Raw genomic sequence first — 20,234 nt, 5'->3', positions numbered from 1 at the left:
ATTATAATTGTACGTTTTAATTTTTTTATATTTAATATAATTATAATATATTAATTTTTATTTTCTTAAAATATTAACTGTTTAAAACAACAAAATAATTAATATAATATATTAGTAAATTATGACATTAAATATATTGATTGAAATTAATTAAATAAAATTTAAAACAAAATAAAAAATATTTTATTTTATACATTGAATGTTTTATTATAAGTAAGTTGTAAATTAGAATTTATAATAAAAATAATAGTCGTAGTAATAGTAAATAAAAAAAACTGTATTCTCAAAAGAAACATTAAAGTATTAACACTACTTTTAAAAACAATTATTGTTGTGTTTTCGTCTGATCGAGTTATTTAATTTGAATTATTTATAAGCAATAACTCCTCCGCATCGCAAGGCGGCAGTTCACGCTCTGTTTGCGTCGCACTCATGACGACCAGACGCAGCGTCTGACGTCACGCCGAACAGCAGCAATGGCGGCTCCCACAGAAAGCACGAGTGAAACGCCAACAAATAAAAAACAGAAAAAGAGCGAAAACACAGGTACAATTAAACTGAGAAACCATCAAATACACGCGATATAATGCACACGGACCTCGCGCGTGTTACAGCTATCCGCGTTACTAACGTTAAATGAGGTGTTTACGTTTGACGCAGCTCGTGTAGAATGCAAACGTATTTATTTTAGCTATAATGATGTAATAATGATATAAAATACAGTTATTGTGTGTTTGTTGGCTTTCCAGAGCCACTGCATTTTTCTAATACACGTCTGACTACTAAATAATGATCATATTCATATAAAGCATGGCACATGAAAATACACTGGGACATAAACCATGCATGTTTTAGTAAAGACGCATGATAAAGCTCTCCTTATCCTCAAATTGAGAGGATTGTGTCTGTTTTATATTTACTGCAAGACATTTCAGATAAAACCTTTGCTTATTGTCTAATTAAACTCTGTTTTTTTTGTCTTAAACAGATGAGACTGAACTGCTGACGGTCCCAGATGGATGGAAAGAGCCTAAATTCACCCGAGATGACAATCCCAAAGGTCTGCTGGAGGAGAGCAGCTTTGCCACACTTTTCCCCAAATATAGAGAGGCGTATCTGAAGGAGTGCTGGCCGCTGGTGCAGAGGGCTCTCGGAGAAGTTGTACGTGTTGTGAAATGTCATTTTGTGTTTCTAAATGCGTGTGAAGTCTTTGAATGACTTTGTGTAATTTCTTTGTATCTGTGCTGCTGCTTTGTAGTTCATTAATGCCACACTGGACCTGATTGAAGGCAGCATGACGGTGAACACAACAAAGAAAACATTCGACCCCTATGCCATCCTCAGAGGGAGGGATCTTATCAAGTTATTGGCTAGAAGTGTGCCGTTTGAACAGGTAAGAGTTTATCATTTATTGATGTGTTTATACATCATATATTTCCAAGAAATACGCTTAATATAATATGACAGCGTATTAGTGCGAGGTAGAAAAAAAAAGTTCTGAGATTAGGAGATTGAAGTCAAAATATTATGAGAATAAAGTCTAAATAATTTAAGAATTTTTTTATAAGAATATTTCAACTTTATTCTCGTAATGTTTCAACTTTTTTCTTGTAATATTTCGATTTTATACTTGAAATATTTTTACTTAATTCTGCAAATATTTTGAATTTATTCTCAAAGTATTTCGACTTTATTCACGTAATATTTCCACTTTATTCTCTTAATATTTTGACTTTATTCTTGTAATATTTTGACCTAATTTTTGTAATTTTCCACTTTATTCTCGTAATATTTTGACTTTATTCTTGTAATTATTTTGATTTTATTGTTGTAATATTTTGACTTTATACTCGTGATATTTTGTCTTTATTCTCGTAATATTTCCACTTTATTCTCTTAATATTTTGACTTTATTCTCGTAATATTTCCACTTTATTCTCGTAATATTTCCACTTTATTCTCGTAATATTTTGACTTTATTCTTGTAATTATTTTGATTTTATTGTTGTAATATTTTGACTTTATACTCGTGATATTTTGTCTTTATTCTCGTAATATTTCCACTTTATTCTCTTAATATTTTGACTTTATTCTCGTAATATTTCCACTTTATTCTCGTAATATTTCCACTTTATTCTCTTAATATTTTGACTTTATTCTCGTAATTTTCCACTTTATTCTCTTAATATTTTGACTTTATTCTCGTAATTTTCCACTTTATTCTCTTAATATTTTGACTTTATTCTCGTAATATTTTGACTTTATTCTCGTATTCTTTGATTTTTTTGATTTTTAATTGTGGCACTAAAACGCTGTCATAATATAAATATATTTGTTTATTTAGCAAGTAAGCACTAATCATATTGATCAAAAGTAACAGTAAAGACATTTTTAGTGTTATAAAAGTAATTATGCTGAAAATACAGCTTTGCCTAATAATAAATTACATTTTACAATATATTAACAGGTGTTTTAAATTGTAATAATATTACTGTTTGTTTTTTGTTTTATAAATTCAGCCTAGACCCTTGGTGAACTTTAGAGACTTCTTTCAGAAACATTCAAAGCATCAAAAATCCTAATTACTCCACTCTTTTGAAAGGAAAAATTTAGCCTCAAATCTCTTGTTGTCTCTTGTCTCAATCTTTTCAGGCTGTGAGGATACTTGAAGACGAAGTGGCATGTGACATTATTAAAATTGGCACTCTTGTGCGAAACAGAGAGCGGTTTGTGAAGAGACGACAGAGACTGATCGGCCCCAAGGGCTCCACGCTGAAGGTGAGCAGATGCTGCAAAATCACCTTGGATTTGTTCAAATTATACCGGACTTGTCTGTTTTTAATCTTCATTTTTTAATCACACACAATGAGGTCAAAAACTATTAAGTGTATATAAAACATAAGAATATAATTATGTATTACATTGCTGTATTATTATAAGTATAGTTTATTTTAGTTTAATTAAAATAATTACAGCTTAATTATAATATAATTACAGTAAAAAACGTTTTTGAACAGTAATATTTGTAATGTTTTTAAATAAGTGTATTCTGCTCACCAAGCCAACCAAACAAAAACAGTACAATTTCTAAATGTTTTTAATATTTAAAGTAACTGTCTTCTGTTTGAATAAATTTTAAAATGTAATTTATTCCTTTGATTTCAAAGCTGAATTTTTAACATTATATCTTCATTATCATTATGTTGAAAACAGTCGAGTAGAATTTTTTCAGGTTTCATTGTTAAATAGAAAGTTCAGAAGAACAGTATTTATCTGAAATAAAATCATTCTAAATGTCTTTATCATCACTTTTGATCAATTTGAAGCATCTTTGATAAATAAAAGTATTAATTCTATAATTGCCCCCCCCCCACCAATACTGACTCTTAGCTTTTGATTCTTTCTATTCATCAAAAAATTGACCCCAAATTTGAATAGTTGTTACAAAAGATTTCTATTTTAATTAAATGCTGTTCTTTTTACCATTTGATTCTCTAAAGAATCCTGAAAAAAGTGTCAGAGGTTCCAGAAAAATATTAAGCAACACAACTGTTTCCAACATTTACAATAAATCAGCATATTAGAATGATTTCTGAAGGATCATGTGACACTGAAGAATGCTGAAAAATCAGCTTTGCATCACAGAAATAAAAAGTATATTAAAACAGAAAGCAATTATTTTAAATTGCAATAATATTTCACAATATTACTGTTTTTTCTGTATTTTTGATCAAATAAATACAGCCTTGATGAGCATAAGAGACTTAAAAAAAAAAATAATAATAATTTTTAATTATTAATAATTAAACTTTCCAGTGCTAAAATCTCATGTTTTTATGTTGTTTCAGGCTCTAGAGCTTCTGACCAACTGTTACGTGATGGTTCAGGGAAACACGGTTTCTGCTATCGGCCCTCACAACGGCTTGAAAGAGGTGATATCTTCAGCTGCCTGATTCATTTCAGTAATTCAGACCTATTCACACTGAAAAAATAAAGATAACGTTCATTGTGGAGGAATAAGCCGGTGTTTCTCGCTTATTTCCGCAGGTCCGGAAAGTGGTGTTGGACACAATGAAGAACATCCACCCCATTTACAACATAAAGGTACACAGAAGACTGTGATGTGTGTCTAGATGTTCAAAATAAAATTTAGACTAGACTTTAGAGATGTTTTTTTATATTTACTCAGAGATCAGTAGGTCTATTAGTGAAATCAGTGACTTTAGCAAAGGACAAAACGAAGATTCCTCCAAACATTTCTTGTTTGTAAATTCATAAATGTATTTAAAACATTGATCTTTTAACATTATTTACATATTATTTATTACACTTGTAATTTCTGCCCAGTAACAGCCCTGTAGAATTTATTGTTGAATTTAATAATTTAAAATGAGAGGTGATGCATACATTTAAAAAGTAAAAAGGCAAAAAGGAAAACTACAGAATTGTCTGAAGTCAGGATCTCAGTTAGAATTTTTTTTCTTAATTTTGCAAAACTGTGTGGAAAAAAAAAAATCTTAATATTTTTTTTTTTTTGCATTTGCATTGAAATTTAGTTTTCTTTCTTTCACCTCTTTATTTTCGTCACAAATTTTTGTGAGCAAACACAAAGTTTATAAACTCAATATTTTCTGGGATAAAAAGTCAGAATTGCGAGATGAAACTCGTTTGAGGAACTTCTTTTCAGGAAATTCTGGCTTTTACCCCAGATTTGCGTGATACAAACTCAATTCGGACTTCTTTCTCAGAATTGGGTGATATAAACTTGCAATTGTGAGAAATAAAGTCATAATTGCGATATAAACTCATAATTCTGACTTTTTTCCTCAGAAATGGATGATATAAACTCACAATTCTGAGAAACCCTGGCATGCTTGTAACTCAAGAAATATAAAAGATGTCTTAATATCCTTTTGTAATGTAGATTTCAACAAACTTCAACAAACTTTTAAGGCCGTATGTAGTTCATTTCCAGAGATAGTGGGATTTCTATATGGCTCCTAGAGATTGCACACATTTTCAGTGGTCAAAAAACAATGAGGGGCACTTTGCATACGGATGATAGTTGTTTGTATTGTAGATGAGTAATTGTGCATGTGATTGAATATTTATTTTCCAGACGTTAATGATCAAGCGAGAGCTGGCGAACGACCCGGAGCTGCGCACTCAGAGCTGGGAGAGATTCCTGCCCAACTTCTGCCAGACTAGTCTGTCCAAACGCAAGCAGCCCAAGAAGAAGACGGTGAAGAAGGAGTACACGCCGTTCCCCCCACCGCAGCCCGACAGCAAGGTATGGAGAAATCACCTCAAACCAAGCGCTTAGAGAGAAATGAGGCACTCCAGGTGTGTGCTGAAGGGATTTTACCGTGGTATGGGGTGTTTTTAGACTATAGGGTTCCCATGGGTCATTTCTGGAATATCAGGGAATTTTAAAAGGTCTATTTCATGGAAGTCATGGAAAATTAGGGATTTTTGTTTGTTGCTTTACATTTTTTGATCCTATTTATCAAAATGTAATTTTTCTATACTGTGCTGTGTTTTATTTTACGCGTTTTGCCTATTATTATGGCTATGAAAACATAAAAACCATAAACAAATGTCTGTAGAAATAGTACAGAAATATAACTATAATTATTTAATATATATAATATTAATATATTATTATATATGTAAATAGCTCATGATCATCAAAACAGTCATGATGAAATATGAATTAAATATTTGCCTAATTGATAAATTAAGTAACTTGTCTAAATAATATTTCTTTATTTCAAATTTGTAATAAATATATTTATAGATTTTATATAAATTTAAATATAAACAATATAAACATGTAAATATTTTCCAAATATATACTCTATTTGTATTTGTGTCTTTATTTATATATATATATATATATATATATATATATATATATATATATATATATATATAAATATATATAATACACATGAACAAAAAAATTAAAAGTTGCTCATGGGAAATATTTTATGCGCAGATTGATATTCATAAATAAGTAAAATATTAAAATAACATTTAATATCAAACTGTAATTTATTTATAAATATATGAATATTTTATATTATTAAATATTATTTAATTTATACATTTATTTAAAAAAAAAACAATTGAAAATGAATTAAAAAATAAATGTATAATAAATAGATGTATTTATAGATTATTAATTAAATGAATATATTTTTGAGGACATACCCAGACCTCAATATCAACCATATATTGGTAATTTACATTTAAATTAAATCAGGCAATAAGTTATATATATATATATATATATATATATATATATAGCACATTTCATACACAATGGTACTTCAAAGTGCTTTACATATAAAATGAATTAAAATAATTATACAAAATATTCACAACAATAAAAATAAAACAAAAAAAAGATTAATTTAAAATGAATTAAAACAGTTAAAACGAATAAAAATGATTACACATAAAATACACAGTACTCATTCAGTAAATGCACAGCTAAATAGATGTGAAATAAATGTTTAACAGTTGCTCATGTGAATTATTTTTCTGCACAGATTGATAAGGAGCTGTCGACTGGCGAGTTCTTCCTGAGAGAGAGCGAGAAGAGACGACAGAAGATGACTGAAATTAGGGTACGGTGGTTTTTGCGAGCGTTAATGAGCTTAAGTTCAGGTATTGATAGGAACTAGTTCACTCATAACCGCTTGTGCTTTATTTCCGACACTGAAGGCGAAACAGGCTGAAGTTTTATCCAAGAGACAAGAGCAGCGGCAGAAAGCTTTCATTCCTCCTAAAGAGAAGCCAGCCGTGAAGAAGAGCAAACCAGGTACGACAAACAAGACAATATACATCCAAAAACATTCATAAAAAAAATAAAAAAAAAAATTAATAAATTATTTTTTATTAATTTTTATATATAAATAGAAAAATCTGCATGTGCGTTTATGCATGTACTAATGATTAAGTTTTTAGTTGCTACTACTAATATTGCTTTGTAACATTTCTAGTAGACTTCGTGATTTATTATTTTTATTTTATTTTTTGCCATTTAAGGACATTTTTACCAATAAATTAGTTATGAATACATATATTACACATTTTATATTATTATAAATAAAAAATATATAGAGAGATTTTATACGACTGAATTATATTAAATATTTTTTCTTAATAAATTAAGTAAAATATTTAAAAAATGTTTATATATATATATATATATATATATATATATATATATATATATATATATATATAATTTATCTATAAATAAATTTTATTGTAAATATAAATATTTCACCTTAAATTTGACCTTATTTACTATCAAAGCTATAAAAATAATAATATAATCAAATATTTTAAATTATTATAAATAAAACATTACTTGTATATTTTATATAATTAAATATTAGTTGCTGCTACTAATATTGATTAGTAACATTTCTAGTAGTCTTGATTTATTATTGTTTATTCTCTTCTATAGCAACAGATATTCATGTTGATAATGATAAAGATGCATGATTTTCTTTATCCTTTATATATTATTCTTTGCATTTAGTTGCATAAATAAGTAATTTGTGATTAAATATATTACACATACAGTTTATTACTATACATAAAAATAATTAATGGATTTTATGATTAAATCTGAAATATTTTACTTAATTCAAAAATTAGGTACAATATTTTAAATAACGTTTTTTACTAAACCTATATGTAATGTATTTAATATTATTCTATTTATTAAAATATATAAATAAAAAAATGCATGTGCATTTATGCATGTACTAATGATTAAGTCTTTAGATGCAACTCCTAATATTGCATTTCTGGTAGACTGTAGATGTGTGAATAGCTCAAAAAAGCATGCAAACTCATGGTTTATTATTGTTTATTATTCTCTTCTTCTATAGCAACAACCGAAAACAAAATTGATATTCAAGCCATTAAAGAAAAAGTGAAGAAAGCGAAAACTAAAAAGCTCGGAGCTCCTCCTGTAAACCCCGAGATGCTTTCAGCGAAAGACGGCAAGCGGAAGAAAGTCAAGAGCTAATTTGTGTCGCTCGATCCGAACTCTGCTGATCTGACTGTGATCCTGGAGAAACACATTCAGATCATCACTGGATCGTCACGATATTAGTCTTGTGTTTATTAGTCAATGTGTTTATATAAAAGATGTTTGCTTTCATACTTTGTCAGCGTCATTATAAAACCTGAATCAAGTCATTTATTAGACTTTAGCTTGTAGGAGACGAGGAATAAGAGACTGGAAAGATTGAAGTTGAGCAATCATTTGTCCTGCAGAGTCAGAAATTAAAAACACTGCTTGTGTTTGAGGCAGATGACAAAAACTCATTGATCCTGTTATATATAAGAGTGTCTTTACATGTAATAAAAATGCTGGTAAGTGATATTTCTATCCACATTTTTGTCTGTATTATATATGATAATAATGCAAAAGAGTGTCACCACTTACCTTGTTTAAACGTGTTTAAATTTAACCCAAAACATGACTTTACTCCATTTCTTTTATGCATTTTCTTGCCGTTTAAGGACAGTTATAAATAAATACATTAAACATACTGTATATTATTATAAATTAAAAAAATGATAGATTTTATATGATTGAATCATATTAAATATTTGCTTCATAAATTAAGTAAAATATTTAAAAAACATTTTTATTAAACATATATATATATAATTTATCTATATATATATATATATATATAATTTATCTATATATATATATATATATATATATATATATATAATTTATCTATATATATTTATAAATAATAAATGAATTAAGTCAAATGAGTCATTATATTCTTTATCATTTTATATGATTAAACAATATGGAATATTTTATTTAATTCATAAATTAAGTAAAATATTTTTAAAAAATTACTAATATATATATATATATATATATATATATACAATTTATTTATAAATAAATGTTAATGTAAATATAAATAATTTATTTTATATTAAATATTATTTGACCTTATAAATGATAGTATACTGGTCAAATAAAATTTACTCTCAAAGCTATAAATAATTGATTTATAATCATATAATAGAATATATAATATATATATAATATATATATTTTAATATTATTATAAATATGAATAATTATGTATTTTATATAATCAAATATTAAATATTGTACCTATGAATTAAGTCAAAATATTTAGTATTTATTCATAAAAAAAATATTCTTATCCTGAATGGTACTTCATTAGGTTCTTATTACTGTAATGCAATAATAGATGTTTTTAAGTCCATTTATTTCAGTATATTAAAATTAGTGCAACAAATAAAAGCACTTTTTAAGATGTTCAAGATGTTCATAATTCCTAAATTAAAGCCAAATATTTAAATAAATTTTTTTACTAAACCTATATAAAATTTATCTATAAATAAATGTTAATGCAAATATAAATAATTTATTTTATATAAAATATTTGACCTTATAAATGAAAGTAAACTGTTACTATCAAAGCTATAAATAATTAATTTAGAATCATATAGTAAATATATATTACTGTAATGCAATAAAAGATGTTTTTTTAAGTATTTTTTTTATAGAATATTAAAATCAGCACAAATAAAACTACTTAAAATTTTCAAGTTGTTAAGTTAATGCTTAAAATGTCACGAACTAAAAAAAAATTAAAATTTTTAGCAATTAACAAATTGCATCATTTATTAAAACTAATGTTCATTTTTAAATTCAGTTCACTGTTAATTGATGCATTTAACAATAAAACAAACAAATAACAGAATTGCAAGTCAAAACTATGGGATATAAACTGTTTATTTTTAATAATTTTGAGATGCAAACTTAAAAAAGAAAAAAGAAAAATTGCAATGTGCTTAGCATTGCACATTTTACTTGAAGTTATAGAGTTTGTAAGTAAATTTAAGTTACAATAATGAGAATTTGTGGTGGGAATGTGTTTAATTCACATTAAAATGTGACAAAAATGACTTAACTTAAAATGCATGATAGTATTTATAATTTATATATTATTCTTTGCATTTATTTGTATAAAATGTGCTTCAAAGCATTAGTCCCAGTGGAAACATGTCTTCGGCTGAATGTGGACTCAGGCAGTTTCACTCATATGCAAAAAGGTTATAACGGCCCTGGAGGCCGTAAACGCATCCAAACATAAGTGGGATTGATATGAGTCTGATAATGACAACCGCCAGGGTGAATAAGCTGCTGGAGGTGCTGGAGGGTGCAGGATCCCAGTCTGGACTCCAGTTATAATCTACACACACAGAGTTATTCACACGGTTATCTTGTCTTCTGCTGACAAGATAAAAACAACGGACCAGAAACAGTCAAGTCATTCTTACAAGTGTCTGAATGTCATTGCGTTTGCAGTGTTTCTCAAATATCTTTGCTTCAGAACCAAGGTTTTATGTTGCATTGTTTTAGTGGTGACCCAAAACAGAACCACAATTGTGAAGAAAAAATAGGGAATAGTCAATTTTTGAAAATGCATAAACAACAGAAACATATGAAATTTTTTTAACTTAGTTCTGCGGAAGCTTTTTTCCACCACAGAATAAAAATGTAAGAAAGGTAATTGCAATCTCACAATTCTGATAAAAACAAAAAAAAAGTTGAAAGTGTCATTTTTTTCCCCATGGCAGAAACAAACAAACAAAAAAACTGAACTTTGAGATGTGAACTCATAATTCTGAGTAAAAAAAAGTCTAAATTGCGAGATACAAACCCAGAATTTGAGTAAACAAAAGTTGGAACTATAAGATAAAAAGATGCAGTGAGCTTTTTTAATTCCATGGCAGAAACAAACAAACAAAAAGCAGAATTGGAAGTCAAAACTATGGGATATAAACTCAGAATTTTAAGAAAAAAGTTAAAAAGTTGCAATTAATGTGAATAATAAAAAAAAAAAGTAAACTAAAAAAAAAAGTCAAAATTGCAATATTTAAATTTTTAAAGAATTAAAAAAGATAAATTAGCAGTTTGAAGAAAAAGTTAGAATTGTATGAATTTTTTATTCTGTTGCACAAAATAAATAAATACCACGGATAGAACTGAATTGAATTGAGAGGGGGAAAAAAAAATCGAAATTTCAAAATGGAATCTCACAATTTCTAGTTTATATTTCATGATTTCACAAAGTTATACATTCGGAATTGTGAGTTTCTATTTAGCTATTTTTTGGAATTTTAAGAAGAAAGTTAGAAATGCAAGTTAAAAGTTGCAATTACTGTGTTTGTTTTGAAAAAATTTTTTGAGATGTAATCTCAAAAAAAGGTCAAAAGTAAATATTAAATTTGCAATTCTGTGGAAAAATGTCAGATTTAGGAAAGATAAATTACAATTAAGTTAGAATTGTAAAATAAAATGTATTCTGTGGGACAAAAAAATTATGAAACACAGAACTAAATTAAAATAAAAAAGTCAAAATTGCGAAAAAAATTTTTATATTTAAATTTACAATTCTGGGGAAAAAAGTCAGAATTAGGAAAGATAAATTACAATTAAGTTAGAATTGTAAAATAAAATGTATTCTGTGGGACAAAAAATTATGAAACAGAACTAAATTAAAATAAAAAAGTCAAAATTGCGAAAAAATTTTTTATATTTAAATTTACAATTCTGGGGAAAAAAGTCAGAATTAGGAAAGATAAATTAGCAGTTAAAAGGTTAGAATTGTAAGATTTTTTTATTCTGTTGCACAAAATAAATAAATACAACAAACAGAACTGAATTGAATTGAGAAAAAAAATAGAAACTCACAATTTTGAGTTTAGATTTCACGATTTCAGAAAGTTATAAATTTGGAATTGTGAATTTCCATTTTTTTTTTAAGAAAAAAGTTTTTAAGAAAAAAATCATAAATCTGAAATCGTGTAATATAAACTTGAAATTGTAAAACAAATTGAGAAAAAGAAAGTCAAAACTGCAAGATGTAAACTCAGAATTCTAAGACAAAAATTAAATAGATGTAAACAAATTTTAGAGAAAAAAAGGTCATTATTAAAATATGTAAAATATGAATTCTGAGGGAAAAAGTCAGAACTGTTAGATGGAAATTTCCGAATTCTGAGAAAAAAAAGTTGACTGTGAAATTTAAACTTAAAATTTTAAGAAAAAAAGTCATAATTGCGAGATGGAAATTCCAAACTCTGAGAAAAAAAAATTTAACTGTGAGATTTAAACACAGAATTCTGAGAAAAAATAAATAAATTGTGAGAAAAAAAGTCAAAATTGCAAGATGGAAAATTAAAGTTTAGAGAGAAAAAGTACCACAGTTGTGATACTTAAACTCAGAAAAGAGACAAAAAGTCAGAATTGTGAGATACAAACATAAACAGATATAAACAATTCTGTAAAAAATTTAATTGAGATTAAACAATTGTGAAACAATTTTAAGAAAATGTCAGAACTTATAATTAAAGTCAAAATTACATTTTTTCGTCTTTTTATCCTGTTAATAAGCTTCCACAGAAACCCGATTTACAGTCTCTTTTAGTATCTCGAAACATTAAGTGAGCTTAAGTACTTTCATTCCCTCAGGAGCCAGTAACTGACAACACAAAGCGTTTGCTGTAAACTATGCTGATCCTACTTAATGCTTGTTTTTGTTATCTTTTGTAGTTTTGTTCATGGTTCATGGCCATCAACAAAAGCATTTGAGTGCAGATACAGACACAGTGATGACATTCAGACATTTCTAAGTGGGAATGAAGTGAAAAGCCCTCTGGGCTCTGTGTAAACTCAGATTAAGATATGAATGAGAGAGACTTACGCTGCAATGTGTCACGGGTGGAGTTTCCTGTTACAAGGAAATGACAGATGAGGTAAAGTGGTTTTTAGGAGAATCAGTGTCAATATTTGTTCTGAACACTTACGGCAGAGGTTGTTTTCACAGCTCTCTCGTCTGCAGCCGCTGCATGAGGTGCCTGCTTTGTACGGAGACACTCCGCGATAATTTCCTCTGCAGAAAAGTCATTAGTGACACATTTAATGTGTGTAAATGCTGTGAAATTATGCCGTTTTTTGCTGCTTCTGCTTTGCTACACCTGCCAATGAGGTTTCATTTGTTAACATTATACTGTAAGAGAAATGTCTGTAGAAAAACAGAAGCGTTGCTAGTGTTTTTCTGCCTGAAAATTTTCTTTTTAAACAGAACATTGGACCCTTTACTATACTATAGAAGTTTGATCAGAATTCAGAGAAAATAATACATTAAAATGCAATTGCAAGATGTAAGCTCAGAATTTTAGGGGAAAAAAGTCAAAATTGCATGATTTAAACTTAGTATTTAAAAAAAAAATTGTGAGATGTAAACTCAAAGTTTAGGGAAAAAGTCATAATTGCAAGATTGCATGATTCCTCAGAATTTTGAGGGAAAAAATGAGTCGCAAGTTGTAAACTTCATTTAAAAAATGCAAATAAAAATGAATTGCGTAAAAAAAACTTTTAATGATAAATGTCAGAATTGCATGATTTAAACTCAGAATAAAAAAAAAATTAGATGTAAACTTTAGAGAAAAAAGTCATAATTGCATGATTTAAACTTAGTATTTAAAAAAAAAATTGTGAGATGTAAACTCAAAGTTTAGGGAAAAAGTCATAATTGCAAGATTGCATGATTCCTCAGAATTTTGAGGGGAAAAATGAGTCGCAAGTTGTAAACTTCATTTAAAAAATGCAAATAAAAATGAATTGCGTAAAAAAAACTTTTAATGATAAATGTCATAATTGCATGATTTAAACTCAGAATTAAAAAAAATTAGATGTAAACTTTAGAGAAAAAGGTCATAATTGCATGATTCCTTAGAATTTGTAAAAAAAAAAAGAATAAATAAAAAAAATGAATTGTGAGATGTAAACTCAGTATTCAGAGTAAAAGTCAAAATTGCATGATTTAAACTCAGAAAAAAAGACAACAAAATACCCTCGAAACTAAAAAAGCAAAATTATATGATTTAAACTCAGAATTCCCCAAAAAATTGAGATGTAAACTCAAAATTTAGAGAAAAAAAAGTAATAATTGCATGATTCCTTAGAATTTGTAAAATAAATAAATAAATAAATAAAAAGTAAAAATGAATTGCGAGATGTAAACTCAGAATTCATAGAAAAATGTCAAAATTGCACGATTTAAACTCAGAAATCCCCCCCTCCAAAATTGAGATGTAAACTCAAAATTGAGAGAAAAAAGGTCATAATTGTGTGATTCCTTAGAATTTGTGAAAAAAATAAAAATGAATTGCGAGAAACTCAGAATTCTGAGAGAAAAAGTCAAAATGATTTAAACTCAGAAAAAACTAAAAAAAAAAAAAAAAACTCAAAAAGCCCTCAAAACTAAAAAAGCAAAATTACACGATTTAAACTCAGAATTCCAAAAAAAAGAGATGTAAACTTAAAAAAAAGGAATAATTGTATGATGTAAACTCAGAATTTAGAGGAAAAAAGTCAAAATTGCATGATTTAAACTCTAAAAAAAAATGTAAACATGCAAACTCAGAATTCATAGAAAAAAAGAAAAATTGCAAGATTGAAACTCAATTATGAGATGGAAATGACAAATTCTGAGGAAAGAAAAGTCAAAATTGCATGATGTAAATCAGAATTCTGAGGAAAGAAGTCAAAATGGCCAGATTTAAACAGAAAATTTGGAGAAAAAAAGTCAATTACAAAATGTATAAATCAGAATTCTGAGGGGGGAAAAATCAGAATTGTGAGATTCTGAGAATTTTTGTATTAAGATTTAAATAAAAGATGTAAAATCTGAATACAATGGAAAAAGTCAGAATTGTGAGACAAACTCAGAATTCTGAAAGAACAAAATGGTGCAACTTAAATACAATATTGCAATTCAGAAATGCAAGACACAAAGTCAAAATTGCTAAAATGACAACGTAGTTGTTTTTGTTAATCATTCCTCGTGCAGCGAACAAACTAAACCTTGTCATAAAGTGTTACAACAGTGTTGAGTGACTGATGAGAGAAACATTTTGTTAGCTTGGAGAGCTGTTTTCTTTGGAGTGTGAATGTGTCACTCACACAAATGCGGTGGTTTTTATACTTACGCTGTTGCGTAATTACACACAAATATGACTCCAGGCTGTGTAGAGAAGCTTGTTTCAGCCACACCATTGGGACACGCCTGCGCGGCACAACCCACTTTGTACGAATCTGCCCAAACAACCTTTAGGCACAGAAAACAGAAGTATCTCTCACTTCTGTAAACGCTTGAGTGTTTGATTCAGCTGTAAGTGGATTTGGGTTTGTACCTGTGTGTAGTGGCCGCATACATGGCTGCACTGGTTTGTGCTGTAATCATAGTCTTTAACCTCGCTCACCCAAGACTGCACTGCAGATTTGGTGTTGAATGAGGAGATCGGCGCTCCTGCCCAGATGTTTTCACCCACGGATGTGAATGTGGGGTGCATTCTTCCCACCTCCCTGAGGTGAATGTTATGTTTAAAGAGGCAGAATCGGGCCCAGGCCTGCGCCGTCACCGCTAGACCTTCATCCCACGTCTGCGCACAAACACATGCACTTCATCAGGAATGATCAGAACTAGATTTCATCTTACACATGCATTGTGTTCATACCATAAAACAGCCTTAAAATTTTTGAGACCATTGTAAACCAGCTACAGTTGAAGTCAAACGTTTACATACACCTTGCAGAATCTCCTACATTTTAATTATTTGATCAAAATGCATGTTATTTTTTATTTAGTACTGACCTGAATATAATATTTCACATAAAAGTCCTTCAGGTCCAATATATTCTTTGCATTTCCAGCATTTTTGTGTACTTGAACCCTTTTCAACAATGACTGTGTGATGTTGAGATGCATCTTTTCACACTGAGGACAACTGAGGGACTCAAATGCAACTATTACAGAAGGTTCAAACATTCACTGATGCTTCGGAAGGAAAAGCCATGCATTTAGAGCTGGGGGTGAAAACTTTTGAACTGAACGAAGATGTGTGCATTTTTCTTATTTTGCCTAAATATCATATTTTTTTCATTTAGTACTGCCCTTCAGAAGCTACAGAAGATGTTTCCTAGAAGACAAAAAATAGCTCAATTACCCTGATTTGCAAATTCAAACTTTTCTTTCATCATTTCAAAATTGTGAGTTTAAATCTCACAATTTTGAATTTTTTTTAAATTATTTAAAAAATAATAATTTTTTTCTCAGGATTCTGAGTTTACATCTTACAATTATTTTTATTTTTTATGTTTATTTTTTTTCTCTCAGAATTCCAAGTTAACATCACAGTGTTTAGACTTTTTTTTTTTTTACATCTCACAATTATTGTAAGTATTTTTTCCCCAGAATTCTAAGTTTATATCTCATAATTATTTTGAACTTTTTTTTTCTAAGAATTCTGAGTTTACATCTTACAGTTATTTGAATTTATTATGTTTATTTTTTATCATAATTCCAAGATTACATCACAAGATTTAGACTTTTTCCCCCAGAAGTATGAGTTTATATCTCACAGTTTTTTTTTAATTTTTATTTTATTTGTTTATTTTTCCCCAGAATTCTGAGTTTATATCTCACAATTTTTTTTAAATAAAATGCATATATTACTGAAGGTTCAAACGCTCACTGAAGGAAACTCCAGAAGGAAACACAATGCATTAAGAGAAATTTGAAGGACATTTGTCTTATTTTGCCTAAATATCACATTTTTTAATTTAGTCACTTTTGGAATTTAAAGATCAGGGTAAATTGAACTTTTTTTGTCTTCTGGGACATAGGTATCTTATGTAGCTTCTGAAGGACAGTACTAAATGGAAAAAAATGTGTTATTTAAGCAAAATAAGACAAATGTACACATCTTCATTTGGCTACTAATGCATTGTGTTTTCTCTTCTGAAGCATCAGTGAGTGCTTTAATGTTCTGTAATAGTTAATATGAGTCCCTCAGTTGAGAAAAAAAATCATAAACTCAGAATTTTGGGAACAAAAAAAAAACCATGAAAAATAAAAATTGTGAGATATAAACTCAGAATTCTGGGGAAAAAAGTAAAATGTTTGTGATGTAAACTTGGAATTCTGAGAAAATTTATTTTTAAAAAACTGAGATATAAACTGAGAATTCTGGGGGAAAATAAAAAATACAATAAAAAACTGAGATATAAACTCATAATTCTGGGGGGAAAGTCTAAATCTTGTGATGTAAACTTGGAATTATTAGAAAAAATAAACATAAAAGATTAAAATAATTGTAAGATGTAAACTCAGAATTCTTAGAAAAAAAAAGTAAAAAATAATTGTGAGATATAAACTTAAAATTCTGGGGAAAAACGTCCAAATTTTGTCATGTAAACTTGGAATTCTGAGAAAATAAAAAAAAATTGTGAGATATAAACTCAAATTTCTGAGAAAAAATACCTAAAATAATTGTGAGATGTAAACTCTAAATTCTGGGGAAAAATAAACAAAAAATTAAAAATTATGACATAAACTCATAATTCTGGGAAAAAAGTCTAAATGCTGTGATGTAAACTTGGAATTCTGAGAGAGAAAAAAAATAAACACAAAAAAATTTAAATAATTGTAAGATGTAAACTCAGAATCCTCAGAATAAAAAATAAACAAAAATTTCAAAATTGTGAGATTTAAACTCACAGTTTTGAAATGATGAATGAAAACGTTTGAAATATGAAAATCAGGGTAAATTGAGCTATTTTTTGTCTTCTAGGAAACATGTATCTTGAAGGGCAGTACTAAAATGAAGATATTTAGGCAAAATAAGACAAATGTACACATCTTTATTTGGCTCTTAATGCATTGCGTTTCCTGCTGGAGCATCAGTGAGTGTTTGAACCTTCTGTAATAGTTGCATATGAGTCCCTCAGTTGTCCTCAGTGTGAAAAGATGGATCTCAAAATCATACAGTCATCGTTGGAAAGGGTTCAAATACAGAAAAATGCTGGAAAACCAAATAATTGGTTGGACATGAAGGATTTTGCCTGTTTAGGACTCATGAACAACTATCACTAAACAAAAAACACAGCTGTGGATCATTCAGGTAGTTCAGGAAGTGAAAATACCTTTTTATTCTTTTTCTTTTTTAGAGAAAAACTTGTCATGCACAATAAGACCCATGAACATATGCAATTGTACAATGCTTCACATCTGTTTAACACACTTTAAAGCATGTTTAACCTCCACAGACTGCATCTAGACCTGCTTAATTATCAAATTAATTATATTATTTACCATGTAGCGCATGTTTGTAGCCGTGGGGCTCACACTGGTGCGGTGCCTGTTGTGTTCGCTCACGCATTCCTCAATAAATGCTGGATCTTTGATATCGAAGACCGGCTCGCAATAAACCAAACCCAGAAGAACTGTGATAGAGATCACAATGTGAAGATTGTCTCTCATCTCTGAGTTTGACTGCTAAACGAACAACTGCTTAAACATTCAGGGCATCCGGTTTCCTGTTGGTTCCTGTGGTCTGCTCACTTCTGCATTTTGAGCATCTGATTCAGAGGAGCTGTATTTATATTCAGTTCTGGGTAGTGTTGCTAATTACAGATTATATAATGAAATTTGTAGTTAGTAGTTATTTTAGATTACTTTTAGATTACTTTTGACCGAACTCCTTGATTTAAATGAGATAGTCTTATACCATATTGATATAAAAATACAAAGAGAAAGAAAAAGTATTCAAAATGTATTCAGGTGCTTTAAATATTACATCAATGATTCCCAAATTGGGGTTCCTGAAGGAACTGGAGGTTTGTGAGTTTAATGAAAAGCTAATAATTATTCAAAAGCAAAAAATCAAATAAAGTATTTTAAAATACCAAGATTAAATTTAAAATTTAAATTTAAGGCGAGACACTGCAGGTAAATAGGGTAAAAAAAATAACTAATAGTTATTACCTTACTTACCCAGTTGATTGATTACATTGATAATTGCAAACATTTTTTGTATTACACGTTTTCTAAAATGTTAGGTTTCAGTATGCAAATTAGCCATTATTTAATGAAATATGCACTAATTTGCATACATTTCTAGTACAAAAATCTTAACGCGGGAGTCAGTTTCAAAATTCTTTTTAAATTTTTTTTTTGACATATTAGAGTCAAAAGATTTTACAGATGGAAATTTGGGTATCTCATTTTGTCACACTATAATTCAGAAAAAACTTAGAACAGACAGGAAACACTATATTTTAACCATTTTGGGGGGAATAAAATGTATAAAATCAAGCAAATTATATATGAACAAATCCCTCTGTAAAAATTTTTAGGATATAGACAGGAATAAAAATGTCAAGTTATGTGTGTGTAAGTGCTACTGAAATGGAGATTTATGGCTCAGTGTGGAGGAAAAAACTTATTTGGAGAAAATGGCCTTTATAAATAATTTATCATAATTGAAATCTATTGACACAAACAGATAAAGTGCTATAAAAGAAACACTTAACAGTGTTTTTTGGATGGTTTCCTTCCATTAGTCTGAAAAATCAAAAAACCCACTAGGATGTGTTTGCATAATGCACCGCATTGTGGGTTAAACCACTTTACCACCTAACCATTTGAACCCTGCATATCCGGTTATCTTTGGTAAATGGAGCGACTGAGTCAGGGGTGTGCCAGATGTGCCGGTGCCACACCTAAAAATAGATGCAGAAATATTGTTTTATAATTGTAATAAACATGGGCGGTGCTAAAGATACACAACTCGTACATTGCAGTATATGACGTTTCGAAATGTCACAACATTTTATTTTAAAAATGAAAAGGGCCGAGTAGGCCTGTCCCCGACTAAAGATTTTTCTAGTTAACTACTTGCACGTTTATATAAAATTGATTAATATAATAACCTACTAATCGTCCTTTAATATATAGCCTATTCTGCGCTCAAGTGCGCGCATAAAGCTTGCACCGACAAAAGTAATGATTATTAATGTGTTGGGGGGGAAAGGAAAACAGTACTAGTGCTTTCTTCAGTGTCGGCTGACGCTTCTCTCGCAATCTTTACATGAACGTGTCTTTAATAGAGAAATGTAGGCTACGTTTTCATTCCGACTACCTAATCAGAGATATTTTTTTATTGGTTCGTTTAAAGGGGTCATCGGATGCCCATTTTCCAGTTGATATGATTCTTTAGGGTCTTAATGAGAAGTCTATAACATACTTTGGTTAACTTTTCTCAATGGTTTTACCTTCTCAAAATCAGCTCTA

At 28.8% G+C, this 20,234-nt stretch overlaps 2 protein-coding genes across 2 annotated transcripts; one reads left to right on the top strand and one right to left on the bottom strand.

Annotated features, from left to right (window-relative positions):
- Window positions 1-457: 457 nt before the first annotated feature.
- krr1 (KRR1 small subunit processome component homolog) lies at window positions 458-8,277 on the top strand. The gene is made up of 10 exons (XM_073838776.1): window positions 458-546; window positions 989-1,161; window positions 1,259-1,393; window positions 2,653-2,778; window positions 3,849-3,932; window positions 4,048-4,104; window positions 5,120-5,290; window positions 6,555-6,632; window positions 6,730-6,826; window positions 7,911-8,277. Exons 1-10 carry the CDS (start codon window positions 477-479, stop codon window positions 8,048-8,050), a joined length of 1,131 nt encoding a protein of 376 aa, XP_073694877.1. The 5' UTR covers window positions 458-476; the 3' UTR covers window positions 8,051-8,277.
- Window positions 8,278-10,125: 1,848 nt separating this feature from the next.
- glipr1a (GLI pathogenesis-related 1a) lies at window positions 10,126-18,422 on the bottom strand. The gene is made up of 6 exons (XM_073838431.1): window positions 18,255-18,422; window positions 15,295-15,543; window positions 15,091-15,209; window positions 12,904-12,989; window positions 12,801-12,827; window positions 10,126-10,283 (listed from the first exon to the last, which is right to left on the bottom strand). The coding sequence occupies exons 1-6, from the start codon at window positions 18,420-18,422 to the stop codon at window positions 10,126-10,128; spliced, it is 807 nt and encodes a 268-aa protein (XP_073694532.1).
- Between the last annotated feature and the right edge of the window lie 1,812 nt (window positions 18,423-20,234).

This window comes from Garra rufa, chromosome 4, assembly GCF_049309525.1.
Source record: "Garra rufa chromosome 4, GarRuf1.0, whole genome shotgun sequence".
Taxonomy (NCBI): Eukaryota; Metazoa; Chordata; class Actinopteri; order Cypriniformes; family Cyprinidae; genus Garra; species Garra rufa.
The sequence above is the reverse complement of the archived record's forward strand: the minus strand, read 5'-3'. Positions and strand labels throughout refer to the sequence as shown.